Below are 17,587 nucleotides of genomic sequence, written 5' to 3' on the forward strand. Positions count from 1 at the left end.
ATAACAAAGCAACGTTCGGTCTTCAAACGTTTCACACCAGGAATACAGCAGACGACGCGGGAACCTTAAAAAGAAGAACGAAGAGCTCGCAATTGCGTATGAACGGTAAACTCGCACGCTTTTTTCCGCCTAAGAAAACGTGCAGAAGCCGACAAAGACACGGGGCGCGTGCGTGCTTCGTCACGTGCGTGTCCATAAACGATCGTTCTCGCGTGTGTGTTTTGGGAAGCGAAACGCAGGGCGGCCGCCACAGCGCTGCCTCGTGATCGTGCGCCATAACTTAGAATGGGCCGCTTTTATTATCGAAACAGAACGGGCACCGCGAATCACGCGACGACGTGGGGGGTGCGTTGGCCGCCATCACTGTATACATCAGCACGATATGAACGGTGGCGATTCTCTCTCGCGCTGCGAATCTGCTGCTAAACAACGCGCGTGACAACGCACCTCTCTGAGCCGTGTGACCTCGTGAACTTTTCAGCCATTTCTATAGTATGGCACTCTCGTTACCATTTCTTTTGTTTGCGATCATAAGCACTTTTGATTAGAGAGTAAGATAGAGAAAGATTGTATTAAAAAAAAACTAAAATTCTCAGAAATCGGACGTCCTGGGGCTGCACTCTTTGTTTACGCTATAAATGACCCTAGGCGCAGTTAGCAGGTCTGCGACAGCCTGCGAACGTTTCCTGCCGTAAAAATAAGTTTCGCACTGTTTCCCTTAGAGCAATCATAAGCTCCAGCTATTAATGGATGCTTGTCTCTTTTCGAGGAATTTCTCGGATGTCCGAGACGTTTGAGTTCAAGCCGCATGTTTTAAGAGGCCCCTAAAAATAGCTGGCGTAATTAATTAAGAAACACACAACGCAAAGAGCTCCCTAAAGCCTAAGCAGTATTTTTTTAGAACTGTAGGTACCATCAATATCCTACACGATAAACCATCAAATTGTTGCTAATTCATGAAACATAAAGCTAAGCGGGAAGGGTTTTTTAACAATTATCTTTCTGCAAAATATTCATTGCGAATGAGGGAACAATTATATGTTACCACGCAAAAAGCCTCCACCAGTTTAGCGGACGAAGTATTATTATTATTTTTTTCATCGAAAGCTCGTCTTTCCCTTTTCTCTGTATGCACCATCTATATAGCTTACACCAACGCCTTAAATTCCTGCAGTAATGTATTTTAAAAGTCTTTGTGGTGTTCAAGCATCCTCAATGGACAATGTGGAGGGGTGCATATGCTTCAGACGACACTTTTATAATATCCGGGCTGTAACGTCCCAAAACACCCATATGATTAGGAGAGCATCCGTATAGTGAAGCGCTCCAGGAATTCGGACCGCCTGGGGTTTTCTTGACGCGCACCTAAACCTAAGCACACGGGCCTCAGACATTTTCACCTCTATCAAAATACACTTGAAACAAGAGAAGCAGTCTGTAAAAGAGAGCTTTGCTGTACAAAGTACTGTTGAGGAAAAGTTAGCTTATAGATTTTTGCAAAGCATAAATTGTGAATTCCTCCTCGTGCGATGGAAATTCCTGACTGACATAATAGAGAAGAAGCCCTTTTACCACGCTCAGTTTCGATAGCGCATTCGAAGTTTGAAGATGACTACAAAGAACTATGCGTATTTTTTTATGACGGGAAATAAATACACCATATATTGTGACACTGCATGGGGGAAATCATCACAGAAACAATGGTCTTGAAATTCCAATGAACAAATTAATTAACAATTTAGTGCCTTAAGTGAAATTTCAGCATCGCAGTGTATTTGCACCCCACCGTAGAGTTGGCATGCTATAAGATGAGAAGTGCCTTCCTGTCGTAAATTTGTGGAAGAGAAAAATCTGTATTTCACGAAAAACCACAACTTGTACATAAGGCACAGAGCGCTGTTCGACGACCTCTTCAAAACACAGCAGATGCAGCTGTTACGGGATTGTGCGCGCGACCGACGGGCACATGTGGTCGAACCTGAACAAAGCGACATCTTTCCCCTTTATTTCATTCTGACTCGGAAGCCAGCTGTGCCTTCGGTCACGACTACCAATAATCGGGTCAACACAAAACGCACAACAAGGGACGTACAGATTTCTGTGCACCGCAGACACGCCTGACGATAATGAGTTCACATGATAGCTCTGCAATAAACGTGACAGATTTAGCGTAGTTGTAAATCTGTTGTAAATGTAGTGCTGAGTTGAGGTAATCAATGAAACAAGACACTTGGCTTTAGAAGCTCGTAGCCTGGTTACATTTCGATAGCCATTCACGTTAATAATTAATAATGAATTAAAATATTTCAAGTGATTTCAACTGTCAATATTTTTTGAATGGTGGATAAAAACTGGAAACAGGTATGCGGATTAACAAACACTGCGGTCGTAATGAATATGCAAGTTAGGCATCCATTGTAACAACCACTGGTACTTAAACATCGTTTCCGGTATAAACACAAATCAACTAACAAAGACCTCGCAGAATGAGCCTACAAGCTTACGCGAATATTCAGTGCTGGTATACCGTTTTCTGCTGGCACGTTCGTGAACACCTTACAAAAAAAAAATGCACACTTACGGTTCGTTTTTTAACTGCACGAATGGAACCGATGATTGCGGATGTCATAAATTTTGTGCCAAGAGTGATATTCGTATGAGGGGTTGCGAACAATAAGCAACAGCGACAAGGAGACAAACACTTGGGCGGCGCTGGTGGCGGTCAAACATTTCATAACCATTAAATGGTCACAGAGAGGTTAGGTGATTAGGTTGGGGCCGTAATTGCCTTCTGCCCTCACAGTACTAGGCGGAACCAATATCTCAACGGAGCATTGCACACTTAAGTGCCGCATCACGATGAACTTCCCCTCACTGGGCTAGGATTGTCGTCCGCTGGATCACCAAATAAAGCCTTTCTCTCTCTCCTTCTCTCACTTAAGGTCGTTAGCTTAACAAGGAATGTACGCCCCGCCACGGTGGTCTAGTGGCTAAGGTACTCGGCTGCTGACCCGCAGGTCGCGGGTTCGAATCCCGGCTGAGGCGGCTGCATTTCCGATGTAGGCGGAAATGTTGTAGGCCCGTGTACTCAGATTTGGCTGCACGTTAAAGAACCCCAGCTGGTCAAAATTTCCGGAGCCCTCCACTACGGCGTCTCTTATAATCATGCGCTGGTTTTGGGACGTTAAACCCCACAAATCGATCAACAAGGAATGCACGAAATGCCCCATCTAACACTGTGTTACCGAAACTTTTATTAAAAAATGACACATCGATCTTCTCTCATGCGTCTCTGTATGCAAATGATATATCTAGAGTGATTCGTTGATCTCGCATGCTAAGATAACATGATATAATTGGGATAACACGTAGCACTCGGAACACTGCCCGGTTTGAAAGGGACTTGGCTGTCAGGTCGGTGCGTGTGCAACACACGCGATCGGCGCGTGTCGCGGCAAGTGTTTCGTGACAGGAAGCAACACGCCTCGCGAGTGTCCAGCTACGCCCTCACGAAGGGAGAGAAAGGAAAAGGAAACTAGGCCGTTCACCGATTCCATTGTGACTAGCGCAATCAGTCATAAAGGACGTTTACGTGCAGACTGCAGCGCTCAGTTTTTCGAAAAAGACAATGCGGTCAAGGCGGCTGGTTTAACGGAGTGCAAGTGGCGCTTTAATGGCGATGAAGTCTTTAAAATCTCTCACAATACCAACCGATGCTTATCATCGATTTCATTATCATGACCTGATCATGATGTTTATGTGTATTCACACATCCTTCGTAACTTGCCGCGCGCAAGTTTACACCTAATTTGTTTGTACCAGCCTCATTCCGCTTTTAGAATGACAGAAAATTAGTATCGTTGGTAAAGATTCAACGTAGAATATCGTATTTTCGCAACAATGACTCTGATGGCTTTTGTGATCTCGGTTTTTGTGAAATCGAGTATTAACTCATCCAGTTCTGAAGCAGGACTGCCCTGTTTGCTAATCTACCACCACCGTTATCTCGCTTTATCGCAGCGCGTTTTCCTCTGTCTGCGAAATGGCGTACCTAATTCAACCACAGGATTGAGTGAAAAAAATTATAGGACCCTTAAACTTCGGCTTTGAGGGTTGAGTGCGATATTCCGTTCCTTGTTTCAAACAATTAGTGTATGAATTATTTCCGAACTTGCTTTACACCCACTACGGGGCCTTTATTGTGCAGTGGCGTGTGTGCCTTTTGTAGTGGGTGACTGGCTTCAAGCTATATATGAGGCACTAAGATAATCCGATGTTCTGACGTCCCGATGTTTATGCGCGCTTCTACCACGCATTACTACAGCAGTATTTCATGTTGTAATGTGAAGCACGTATACAGGACGCGTGTGCTTGTAAAGCATTAAATTTAATTTCACTGCATTTAACGGCAGAGGAAGTTATTTTCACTGCATTCACAAGCAGAGGCGTACTTGCGCACTTCGTGAGCTCAAATATCCCTTTAGACGCAGTTTTATGTGGTATCGTTTTGTTACGCCTATTGCACATTTGTCGGAGAGGCCTTAAGCATATTTTACGCTATGATATACGTACCCTACATTTTTAATAAATACAATGTAAGACACTCACGCACACACACAAAATTGAGGAGGTGCTGTGTGGTAGAGCACCCGCTTGCCGCGCAAAAGACCAGGGTGCGATCCCCATTTTAGCCCAGAATATTTTCTTATTTATTTTATTTGCGCCTTTCTCGATTTATCGGCCACAAAAAGATGATTTTTCGCTCACAACCACCGACGCCGACACCTGAATTTCTGAGAAACAAGTTCTTCAGCGCTTTCGCGTTAAAATTTGTACTAGCACAGGACATCGAGAAAATATCACACAAGGTGATGGTGGAAATCATATACCAACTAACTGCGTGTAAAAAATACATCGGTACGTCCGATCATTTCTGATAACGAACACGTTCGACGGGCACTGGGAGGCATGGCTTGCGGACAAGGGAAAAGAGAGCCAAACAGATCTGTTTGACCCTGTCCATTGAACCTCGCCCGCCGTGGTGATCTAGTGGCTAAGGTACTCGGCTGCTGAACCACAGGTCGCGGGATCGAATCCCGGATGCGGTGGCTGCATTTACGATGGAGGCGGAAATGTTGTAGGCCCGTGTGCTCAGATTTGAGTGCACGTTAAAGAACCCCAGGTGGTCAAAATTTCCGGAGCCCTCCACTACGGCATGTCCCATAATCATATAGTGGTTCTGGGACGTTAAACCCCACAAATCATTCAATCAGTTCATTAAACCTGTCCTTCCTTCCAGTCGAACCTTCGACTGAGAGTCAGGTCAGGTTAACGACTTTCTTTCTCGTTTTATCTGAATAAAGTTTCTTCCTCCTATAGCTTATCCCCGCCACTGCCCCCTAATTACATGGCAGCTGCGCCGCAATAGATAACACATATGTACTCACTCTAAAGCAGGAAAAACGCGCATCAAAGCGCCCTATCATCTAATGTAGCCCCGAGCCACGCACATCGAAGGATATAGATACCACGCTTTAGTAACCGTCCTCCGTGTTTATTACCAGAACAGGGGTTGGTTCGAGAAACGCGCTTTCAGCATCACACAATTGTACTTTGAGATCACTTGTATATATCTACAAACATTTCTGGCCGTTTGTCATCGTGGCCTGACATTTCGCCAAGTTACCAATCGATGGAAGATTGTTATAACATAAATTATACGCCCTTCTTGCTATATTAAAGCATTTTTTGCAGATAATCTCAATCCAATCATCATTAACATTTATCAACTCATTACGTCTTTTTTCTTCCGCGGCATCGTGGCTACGAGCGTTTTACTTGTCTGTAGAAAGCGTATACCGGAATTTTACGCGTACGTGTGTGCATGTTTGATAAGAACGTATGCCGCTGACAAAGCTATTCGAGTTCTTTCAGTGCACAATGTGTGGACTTCCTAATGCTCTGGCCAACTATGAGCAAACGAGCATCTGCGAGAAGCACATCGTTTGTCAAACAGTCGACGGAAGCGAATTGAAATGGCCCCAATCCTACCGACAAACAATGGCTTGCCACAGCGACTGTGTAATGTAGAAAGACGAAAAAAAAAAAACGCGATATGTTCTAGAGGAAATTCATAATCAGGACATCCAGCCATGCATGTTCTTACGTGCTCTGCAGTTTGGTCACAGTTGATGAGTTCGATGTCACATGCACAAAGTTTGTCAGTGGGACCTGTGTTCCAATGTGAACGGAATGGGTGGAGTACGAATGGCTAGTCCAGCAACGATGTTGTGTTGGGGCAGTTAGACACACTGAAAGCGTATTTACTTGTGTATGACGAGAGCCTGATAACAGAAAAAAAAATGAGCGTCGTGTACTGCCTTGTTTGGATTTTCGAGATGAACTTTCAAATAGGCCAACGCGCTGAACGCACTGCTTCGCTGCGTAAAACTTGCCAGGGGCGCGTGCACCAGCATAGAGTGAATAGCACGAAAGCAAGGGTGTGAGCTAATCTGCAGAAGAGGCAATGGCGAAGAAAACGTACACGAGCAGTTATATTCAAAATACCGGTTTGAGCTCTCAACACCATATGCAGCTACGCATAAGCATATAATATTGGGAGGTGTGTAATAAAAGTCATTGACCAACGGTACAAATTAACAAGTGGGTCAATGAGGTGATCGCGAATAACGTGCCTACATTTAAATGTGTTTGCTTACTAAATATAGCTTCGTGAAAGCGGCGTCGTACGTGTCCTAAAAATCAGGCTACCGTACAAAAGCGCTCCGGGCTCAAAACGGCAGCCTGCTAAGAACGCAAAGACTACACCACCTGGGTGCCGCGTTTTGTGAAGAGGCAACATGATTTGTGAAGAGGCTCGGGAAGGAGGTGGAGGGAGCGAAAAAATCAAAGGCAGGACGGTCAACCAGGCGTGAGTCTGATTTGCTATCGTAGGCTGGGGAAAGAGTGGGGGTAATAAAGAAAAGATGGGAGAGGTTAGCGAACACCGTCAGGGAACATGTGTGCCTGTCCATTGCGCGCTTCCAAGTGGTCGCTTAATCAAGTCAATATTAGAAAAACCTATCCATGTCCGCGTCACTTTGCTAGCCTGCAACGCGCAGATCCACGATCCGAGGATCTTCTCTTCAGAGAAGGAGCACGCTGAAACGGCGTTGGGAATCCGCGTGGCATCGACAAAGTCAGCAACAGGCAGGTGTCTGCACACTCACACACAGCGAGCACGCACACAAAGCATTTGTAGGCTGGAACAGAAGACACAATGGTGTGGGTACAAGGCGGGCCGACCATTGTGACGACCTACTCCTCTTCACGGTGGTGGGTCTGCTTTTGGTGCAGTCGCGACCGGGAGAAAGTCAACGGCCCGAGTCGGGGTTCGGGTGGCGGCGCGCCAGCGCGTCATGTACAGCCTCTCTCGCCCGCCGCTGCCTTTTTCTTCCCCCGATTGTGATTCACTGTCGGGCAGCTGCGCCCTTTGCGACCTCGAGGCGACATCGATGCTTGGTCCGCTCGGTGGCGGCATCGGTCGGCGGGGTGCTCGGAGGTAAACACTCACCGCGCTGCGGCGGCTCCACACAAAAGGAAGACGTCGTCCCCAATCTTCGTCGTTGCCGGAGGTCAGGCAAGCAGCGCACGTAGGGGTGTCCCGACGTTTACTAGATTACTGCACGAAGGGTGGGCGGAGTGCGCAAAGTCAGCGCTCTTCGCTGTTTGCGGAACGACGCCGCGTTTATGCGATTGTTGGTGTGCGAGACCGAGTCTCCTCGCCCGCTGCCCCGAAGTGGCACGCGCCGGCGTGTTGACGTAAAGAAGGAACCGTGCCTGATGTACGGCGCTCTTCTTTATATTTTATTTTCGCAGGTGAGTGTGTTTGCGAGCGAGCGGCTTTGCCACGGCTCCCGCACGACTTCGCGAAACAGGCACGCGAATTTCACGCGGAGTCGGCGCGCACGTTCACCGCGTTCAGCGCCTTCGTCGCGCGTGTTTCACACTGTGCAAGCAATTGTTAGAAGCATGGGTGATCGGTGCTTTCATGGATGCTTGTCATATACTTCAAGGTGGCTTCGTCTCGGTCAACATAACGCTACAGAGGATCGACCAGCGGCTAAACTGCGTCCGAGTAGATAATGCAATATTTTGATTCGTGTTACATTCTGAGACATGGTAATTAACGATCTTTGTACGGCCAATGCTAAGCCTATTTTATATTGGTATTTGAGCCAAAGCGTAACGTTTGTGTAGTGCCACCGCTGCATACGCGTCAGCCCATTGACTGACAATCCTTTTTTTTCCCTCAGTTTCTCTTCTTTTTCTCTCTCATCTTTATGCTTCCTTCCCATTCCTCCAGCGTAGGGTAGCAAACCGGGCATGTGCCTGGTTAACCTCCCTGCCTTCTCTCTTGTTGTTCATCTCCCCCTGAGCCAAAGCGACAGGTATCTGCATACTTTTCATGGATTCCCTTCTTTTTCATTCACAGTCATACAAGCCTCATGATGCTTGGGCAGATAAGAAGCATTAAAAATGCATAGAAATAAACAATTTATTATTATTATTATTATTATTATTATTATTATTATTATTATTATTATTATTATTATTATTATTATTATTATTATTATTATTATTATTATTATAAAAGGTGGTGGTCAAAGGACAATGCTCTACAACTAATAGAGTTCATACAATCACATCCCAAAATAGTCTCGAAGTTCCTGTGTTATTTCATTGCAAAATAACTCCCATAAAAATTGGGGTTGGTTTTGTTACGAACGCTGTTAGAGAAAGGTGGGAAACTATTGGACTCGAAGAGCAGCCGCTCTGCGAAAAGCAATGCATGCTGTCTACTAGAAATGTAAAATATATTGGCTGCAGAGGTAAGTTAAATGATCACGAAAAGTATAACCCTCTCCCCTGTGCCTAACCGAGCCCCACCGTGGTGGTCTAGTGGCTAAGGTACTCGCCTGCTGACCCGCAGGTCGCGGGTTCAAGTCCCGGCTTCGGCGGCTGCATTTCCGATGGAGGCGGAAATGTTGTAGGCCCATGTGCTCAGATTTGGGCGCACGTTAAAGAACCCCAGGTGGTCGAAATTTCCGGAGCCCTCCACTACGGCGTCTCTCATAATCATATGGTAGTTTTGGGACGTTAAACCCCACATATCAATCAATCTGTGCCTAACCGAGTCTCATCCTGTACTAGCAGTTATATTTTGTCGATCGCATGATAGCGGCATTCTACCAGGATTTTTCAATACGCAATGCATACTGTTATCGTTTCAGTGTACTAGAGTTCTCTGACATCCATCTTTTCGAGAAAAATCAATGACGAACAGCACAAAATCACCACACTACTGTTCGAATCAGCGATTGCAGCATAAGGAGGAAGGCTTTCCGTGGTTTCCTTATCCGGTTATTTCACGTTCAATCACGCGTCGATCACACTTCCGAATTGCTTTTCGCTGAAAATTTTGTAGTCTACTGCGCTACGTACATAACTTCTCGAAAAGTTCGCTACATTAATAATTACAAATGGCTTATATGCGTGACTGGCCCAACAAGGTTGCCTGTATTCGCCATAAACCGGATTGCTCTAATATTATTTAACCACACTGTAAGCAAAAACTATCCGAGTTTGGGGTTTTTGCGGCTCATGACCTCTGAAAACTCTCTCGGGTTTAAAATTACTACCTCGTGTAGGAGTAAAAGATGGTACATGACATAGTTTTACCACCACCTCTCAGGCAAGTAGTAAAAGGATGTCAAAATCCAGTTTTACCACGTAGGGAGTTTTCTATCACGTGATTTTTAACCTGGGTTTCAGAGTTTATTACCACGTGACTGCAAGGTGCAGCTGCTTCGGTGGCTTTTGCCCCATGCCCCCCATTGTGACGCTCTCAGTGAGTCATGAAGGTACGCGAGGACCACAGATATTTTTTTTTTTTTTGTATCGCCGTGCCTCAGGACTGACCTCGAGTTAATGCACTTTCACTGGAACGGGGGGCAGCATAAGCACAACAAGCGAGAGCAGCATTCTGTGAGTGAAAAAGAAAAAAAGACGGGGGTGGGGGGTGGGGGGAGAGATCTCAAAAGAAGGAAAAAAAGAAAGAAAACCTGCTGTGGAAAGTTGTCCTGCATATTTTCGCAAATTGTTGGCGTTTGCTCGGCGGTGGCTTTGGAGACAGACGGTGCAAGAAGCTCGGTACCTGTGTGTCTCGTTGGGCTGATGGATCTCACGTGTTTCCTACATCATCGAGCGATTGTGCGCTTCCGAGCGCCTCCGAACCTGCACGTCGCGGATATCTCGCTTCCGAGCCGAATCGCGAAGATCTGCCAGTGGTAACAAAATCAATCTGGTGTCATCGTCCGTGCTTGCCTACTGGAGAAGCAATAAGCAAAATGCTTCACTCTGTCGTCGGCACCGAGCCGCGGCCGCCAGTGACCAGTGGGAGTGTGTCGCCGGGGCAGGTGAAAGAAGCATCGCATATATCTTGTTCCAGAGTAGGCGATGTCTGCATGAGTAAAGTGCTGCCCGAATTTCTCCACCTCATGCACCAACTGTTCTCAAACATGTAGCGCGAAGCCGATACGAGGCAGACTGAACCAACAAGCAGCTGCCGGTGAGCACGAAGAAAACCCGGACGGTGATCTTTCGTTGGAAGTATGCATACACCGCCCCGTCCCCGTAAGATAGCGGTCACGTGTTCATTTGTGTCTGAAATGACGACGAAATTCGCACAGGATATGTGTTCTGTGATCGCCAGCTGTGTTTCATCGGATAGCTGGGCTCCTCGAAAAGGCTTAGTACGCCGTCGGTAAGAAGCTTGTGTGCAGGCGTGCACTGCTCCTTTACGCCCGTTGTGATGAATACGTGCTGCTACTATGTTTGTGCACCGTCGCTCAATGAAAATGATTGAGCTACCATGGTTTGTGCGTACTTAGGTATATTTTATGGCCTAGTGCATCAGCAGTGCTAACACGCGTGGGGCCATGAGCCTGGTGTGGCAAGTAATTATTGGATACTCGAAAAGGTGAGATCGGGTAGATTTACTATAAAAGGTCAGTGTGACATTTAGTGCCCTGCAGCCCACCTTAAGTTTACGCTTGCACTTTCAACCGTTGTTGTTAATCAATGCAAAAAAAGAGCTCTCCTACCGGTGCTACAGGGCTGGTCAAAAAGTCGTGCCTATATATACCGGATTGTCAAAGTGTATAGTTGAGCAACGCGTGCAGTCTGTTCGAGTGGTGTATTATTCTGCATTTGTTGTGTGTGTGCGTGTTTGGCTGTATGTGAATCTATGTGTCACCAATTCTGCCGTTTAATAAATTCAATCAATTCTACTATTTAATAAATTTGTCGACTCTGAGCGAATGCACCCGTCAATTTTTATTTTTTTACCACCGGAAATAACGCCCAGAAATCACCTCAAAAACCTTGTGAAGGCAGTAAAAATTTACTCTCTCTATACTCGCTCAAGACCTCACTGGGGTAAATATTTACTACTCTCCTTACGTTCAAAAACTCAGTTAGCACGAGAGTAAATTTTTACCTCGATAGTAGGTGGTAAAAAAAAAACCAGGAAAGGTAGTGCGCTAGAGGACAAATGGTTTACCCAGTTTTTGAGGTTATTTCAGGTCATTTTCGTTTAGTGTGCACAGGAAAGTGTAGTGGGGAAATACCTTGCCCTAAATGAGCTCCTAGCACTTTTTCTTAAGTTAGACGTAGGAGAGGATGATGTTAATTTACTACCTGACGTTGATTACTTGTTCGCAACAGCAAACATGTATTCTTGAAAGGCTTGTCGGGCTGGCGAGCGTTTTCTGCACAACTGTTGCTCAATTTGCGCAATCAATGACTTCTTTTTTTTAGTGAAAGATTTGAGTTAACTTGATTAATTGAGTAATGTGATAAGATATTTCATTCACTAAATATTACTCGGGATGCTTTCCCTGAAACGCCCAAAAGGACATCCCTTTTTAAAACGGTTTTGTCCGAGTCACCAGTATATATATACGTATTCCTGAGAACAATGACTATCTGGCGTATTTAGCGTGCGAATAAAAGTGCGCACTCGGTATGCAGAACAGGTGACACATTCTCAACGTGGTCGTATACAGTAACGCAAAATTTAAGATTGGGAGATTGATAAATTTTCTAAAGCAGGGCTGCTTTTCGTATTTCACTCATCAGCCATCAATGTGAACTGTTCTTCTCTCTTCTGCACTAGGCTTTGCCAAAGAACTGGAAGATACTTCGTCATCGTTCCAACGAGAAAATGATAGTAACGACACCCACAACTACTGTGCAAAGCGAAACAAAGCAGAGCAAGCGTTCTCTGTTCGTCAACAGCGGGGGTATGCGAAAGGCACCACGGCATGAGCGCGTACGAAGGCGCTATACCTCATATAAAAGTATAAACGACGCAAACACTAGAAAACACTGAACGGAAAAAGGAAGAAAAAAACATATACAAAAAGAAGCGCGATTGTTTCGGACAACTCACCTGCATTCGCGGCGTAGCCAGAGGAGACAATGAGGGAGATCAGAAAGATGGCGATAATCCGACAGGCCGTTATCCACAGATCGAGGAACCACCGGCGGCGATCACACTGACGTGCCATAGCTCGGCTCTCATGCTACGGTCGCAGCACTGGCAAACTTCCTCGCTTCACGATCGCGCGGCGGGAACGGTACCGCTTAATTCGGAGAGCCGCCGTGGTTTCGCAGGCTCGCGTGCCAGTCGCGTTCTCTTCCGTCAAACACTCTCCGGCAGGCGCGATTCAGCCGCAACACCTCCGTCTCGGAAGCCCACTCGTTCGCGCGGCACGCGAAAAGAAGCCAGCACGTTCCGCACAATTTTTCTTTCTCTTTCGACGCACGGGGAAGAACAACACCACGCGGATGAGCTAAGAGAGTCGAGATGCGGACGGCGGGCACACGCTTGCGTCGCGGCGGCCGAACGCGTCCGCGGAGACGCCTTCTCTGCGATACAAACGTGCCGCCCGTCGCACCGGAGAGCGCGAGCAAGAGCGGGACCACTCGTTGGCCAGGGGGGCTGCGCGACGCCAGCGCCACATCGAGGGGAGCGGCGGCGGCCGGCGCTGTTCGGAGCGCTGAGATGCCCCGGAGCGAGGGGTCCGCTACCAGGTATCGGAGGATGACGCGATAGCTGGGTATTGAGAATGAGGAGGTAGCGGAAGATGTAGATTTAAAAGAGTTCGGCCAAGGTGAGGGAGAAAGAGAGAGCAACACGATGTGGTGAGTGGAGAGAGGTTAAGAGTATTGGTGTCGTTGTCTGGTTGAGAGGACAGCACTGTAACAATAGGAAAGACGACGGAATGAGAGGAGAAACGAGGCTGTTTCTGAAACAAGCCCATGCTAACACATTGAAGACACCTGTAAATCATTGATATTTCGTGTTGTCTTCTCCTAAGAAAGAAAGAAAGGGGGACAGAAAAAAACCGCAAAGTGCTAACGGATGCAGGAACCACTATCGAGACACCGTATTATTTTTATTTCTGAAAAACTAGCAAGCTTGCCCTTTCCAGTCAAAATAATTCATCAACCCCTGACAAATCATAATATTCTCATAAGACAACTTGAGAACTGCAGTGACAAAATTAGTGTAGCGTGCGAGAATTTCAACATCTTCCCGCAAGCAAAGAATCGGACGACATGCAATTTGCATTGCCGTGAGAGACGGAATAAAAAACTCTCTGCCTTATGTGGAGACAGAAAAACAGCTGTATGAATTCGAGAGGCGGTTTTAAAAAGGCAGCGTATGAAACCATCCCACAGAAGGCGCATCCTGCGGCTATACCGAAACGCGGATTTCTGCATTAAATTTTCGCATTCAAATTTTCCTGTTCTGTGCATCCTCCTTGTTGCCTCTTGATGTTGTCCTATATAGAGGGCTTTTACTCTAGTACGACAAGATTCAGCGGAGCCTTCAAAAGATGAAGTGTGGCCTCGTGTTGAAGCGCGGCCTCGTGTTGATCGCCTCCTCTGCGTTGTCGCATTCCGTTCGACGAGCTACTTAACGACAACGGCGAAGAGTCGACAAGGAACAGCTTCGCTGTTTGAACACTAATTTCAACTACGATGTGGTCTGGGTCAGCTCAGAACCCCGTGGCTATGAAGAAAACATCCACGAATCTCCACAAATCGAATCATGATGAGTGCGCGAAGTGAGGTCGTAAGGTCCATAATGTCCACGTTGAAGGCACCGACGGGTATAAAGGGTTTGTGCTTGAAAGTGTTTTGTGTGTGAGTAAGAATTGATTAGAAGGCATAGAGGTCGGCCCGAGCTAATTTCCTGTAGCCTGCTACTCTACACCGGGGATAAAAGAAGGAGGAAAGAAAGTGGGATGAAGGATGATGATGGGGACAAGATGAGGTGGTGCGTATGTACAGTAGTCACTTGGTAGGGCACGCTACAGTCTATTATCTAGTCCAGTGCTTTTGATAAAGTCTAAAACAGGCCTTGTAGCAGTTTCTGACACTATTTGGTCATTGTTTGCTGACAACATGTGGCTTTCACTCAGTGGCATTCGTCCGGTGCTTGACAACGTTGAAACTAGCATTTTTCTTTGCGCCACGTATAATGGGCTGTCACAAAATATATGAGCTCAAGCTTCGCGTACTTGGCAGTGCTCACAATTTGGGCAGTCCGCACCTGCTGATTAGGTGGGTGCAGTGACAAGTGAAGGCGACGCCCAGGTGAATCCGGTGCAGTATATTAGCATGTCTTCGGCTGATGTTAGTCGGAAAACGAAAAGTTATTACGGGGTCTGTTTCCCGCAGATGCTTGTTCCGATGATCTGGTAGCTACCAGTAGGTGGCAGCGCATTCACGCATGAGCGATCTCAACAATGTGTTGATGTCACTTTGCGAATACGGTACTTTGACGTACATAGGAGTGTTGTATACTGCCGCCCTTGCTTCGCTATCGGTATAGTTCGTTGTAAACCAGGCCGCAGTGCTCAGTAACCCATGGGAGTGTGATAAAGTGACCATTACTGTGTGTTAGGTAAAATGCTTGGACAATACCTAATGCTAACGCGTAAAATTGACCACTCCTTGAGCAAGAATAGATGGCTTGAAGCGCTGTTTTTTCATCAGACAAAATCGTTCATTTATGCGGTGCTTGGTCGATCACAAATTTTATGGCTTCCTGTATAGCAACAAGTTCTGCAGCTGTCGAAGATGACCCGTGATCTAACTTGTACTGCCGGGAAATATTGAATTGAGGGATCACGAAGGCTGCGGCTGAGGCGGACAAAGTTACGAATCCATCGGTGTAGATGTGCACAGAGTCACTGTATCGGTCATTCAAATATGCCAAGGTTAGTTGCTTGAGGGCAACATAGGAAACATGCGGCTTATACAAAATTCAACGTATGTGAAGGGACACAAGCGGTTTAGTTAATGTCGATGGAGGCACTCCGGAGATTACGGCAGGTGCAAAGTCTGAAGGGATCATATGTCTCTGCGTATCGAGGCATTGTGAATAGGTACAACCTGGTTAATTAGTCCACTTGTAGCGAAGACAACGGGTGCTGTGCATGTCGGGTCAGCAGACGAAAGTGCAATCGAAAAAGGCTCACAGGACGTGCAAACCTGTATAGGGTAGATACGAAACTCCTCTATAGTGCCAGAGGTTGACGTGCACCGTGGAAGGCCTAGGTATGTTGTCAGTGCTCGTGTCTGAAGGCTCTCCAAGGTACGAAGGCACGCCACACGCATGCCGGAAAGTACAGTTGAGCTGTACCGTATATAGCCCACAAAAATGCCTCGTACAACTGCCGCAGACCTTTCTCTCAAGAGACCCATCTCAGTCCTGGTATAACACGAAGAACATATACAAAACTGATTAGTTTGTTCCGCAGCGCAGTCACACGCCTCGACCAAGACAGGTTGCGGTCAATTATGACCTCTAAAAAGCGGTAGTGCTTGACCGCAGGAATCACTGCTCCGTCAGCGAAAATCGGGTACCGCGCCACTGATTTCTTGGTAAACGCCAATGCAGCACATTTTGCTATTGAGAGTTCCAGGCCCTGACGACGCAACTATACTTAGATGTTACAGATGTGCTTTGTTGTAGCCCTGCTCATAGTTGTGGTTGCGTTGCTCCAGGTGCCCATATGCATATGTCGTCCGCATACGCACTGATTCTGACAACGTCGGGGAGCTCAGCTTCAAGGCCAATGAGTGTTATTCGGTCAAAATGTTCGGTCACAATGACAATTTATATTAGTGCCTCGTTCAACCTTTTCTGTGTGTGTTACGGTAGGTCTCACATATGTTGCCCGAGGGTTGTCCCTTATAATGTCAACTGATCGAAATATAGCGACTTAAAGGGACAGGAAGAGTGGCCGACAAAGCTAGGTGCTAACGTCAGCAATGTGTACGTTGAAGTCACCGACTAGCATAAAGGCATTGCACGTGTGTGCATTTTAAGTTGTGCTGTTGCAATTATGATCGAGATTAGTCTATTGTTAAACCTTTTTTCAACCATTTTTACACGATCGTTCCTCATCTTATGTAGCTGCGAGAACGGACCACCAAACAAGTCTCTCCCTTAAAGTGCTTTGCCCCAAAAAAAGTGGGGGGGGGGGGGGGTGAATGCCGCTAGTTAAGGCACTCGCGTTTGAGGTGTATGTACGCGGACTCAAGCCGAAGGGTGCCTAGAAATATTATTTTCTTTTATGCTTTTACTTCTCCATGACGATGGTTTGTTGTACGAGACAGAGGGACGTACGGACCGTATTCTCTTTGAATAGACATCTAAAACCTTAAACGTTTACAAGAAATTATTTAATTAGGGTTTCTTAAAGATTCGCCGAGCTTCTTGAAGCTTCCTTTCACTCGTGCTGTATAACTTCACCAAATAACCCCTGAAATGAATTGTGCTACTTCTTGAAAGAAAATCACTTAGTGCCATACATTTGTAACAAGATATATAGTCCTGATAGTAAAAGCATCCGTTTGGAGAAATGATACTATTACCAATCGTTTATGAAAACATAAAACTATAGTGGTACTTAGAAAAAATTTCCGATTCCAGAACAACGGAACTTCTCTTTTGTAGATGGTAATTTTGTAGGAATTGACGCAAAACATGAAATTCTCGATGTAATCGAATATTGAAACTTTTCGCGCAAGCGCATATTAATACTGCAGCCCACAAAAAAACAAAAACAACCTCTGTCAGTGTCTTTCACGACGCTTTCAAGCTGTTATCCACAAAATGAAATCATTCATCAGCCAAAACGAAGAATCACTCACATGCTATGACCATCTCTAGATTCTTTGTGGGATATGCGGAAGCTCGCCTTCTAGCGGGATGTCGGATTTCTAGAATTTGTTTCCGAACCACTGTTAATGAAGAGCTTGACTTACTCTACGTTTTACTTCCGAGCTCACCGAATAACGTCGTTGATGTTTTCCAGCAATTGCAGTGAAGTGAAATGAAAGAACTCCGACGTATGTCACCAGCGGACGGAAGCTTGAAGAAGCGCAGACGCCTCCCATTGCCCTGTAATCCATCAGTGGACGAGACAGCAGAGCGGAACTA

The 17,587-nt window shown here is 46.2% G+C and overlaps 1 protein-coding gene across 4 annotated transcripts in view; it reads right to left on the reverse strand.

Moving 5' to 3' along the window:
* Positions 1-13,202, reverse strand: part of LOC119172369 (protein sax-3-like) — a 169,184-nt gene extending 155,982 nt beyond the window's left edge. For all 4 annotated transcript variants that reach the window (XR_012894987.1, XR_012894986.1, XM_075893669.1 and 1 more), the window contains exon 1: positions 12,515-13,202. Coding sequence is in view for 2 of the 4 variants with exons in the window: in XM_075893669.1 (XP_075749784.1) it covers positions 12,515-12,632 (118 nt within the window). In the remaining 2 variants the exon portion in view is untranslated. The remainder of the gene's footprint in view (positions 1-12,514) is intronic.
* Positions 13,203-17,587: the final 4,385 nt, after the last annotated feature.

The sequence above is a fragment of the Rhipicephalus microplus genome, chromosome 4, assembly GCF_043290135.1.
Source record: "Rhipicephalus microplus isolate Deutch F79 chromosome 4, USDA_Rmic, whole genome shotgun sequence".
Lineage (NCBI taxonomy): Eukaryota > Metazoa > Arthropoda > Arachnida > Ixodida > Ixodidae > Rhipicephalus > Rhipicephalus microplus.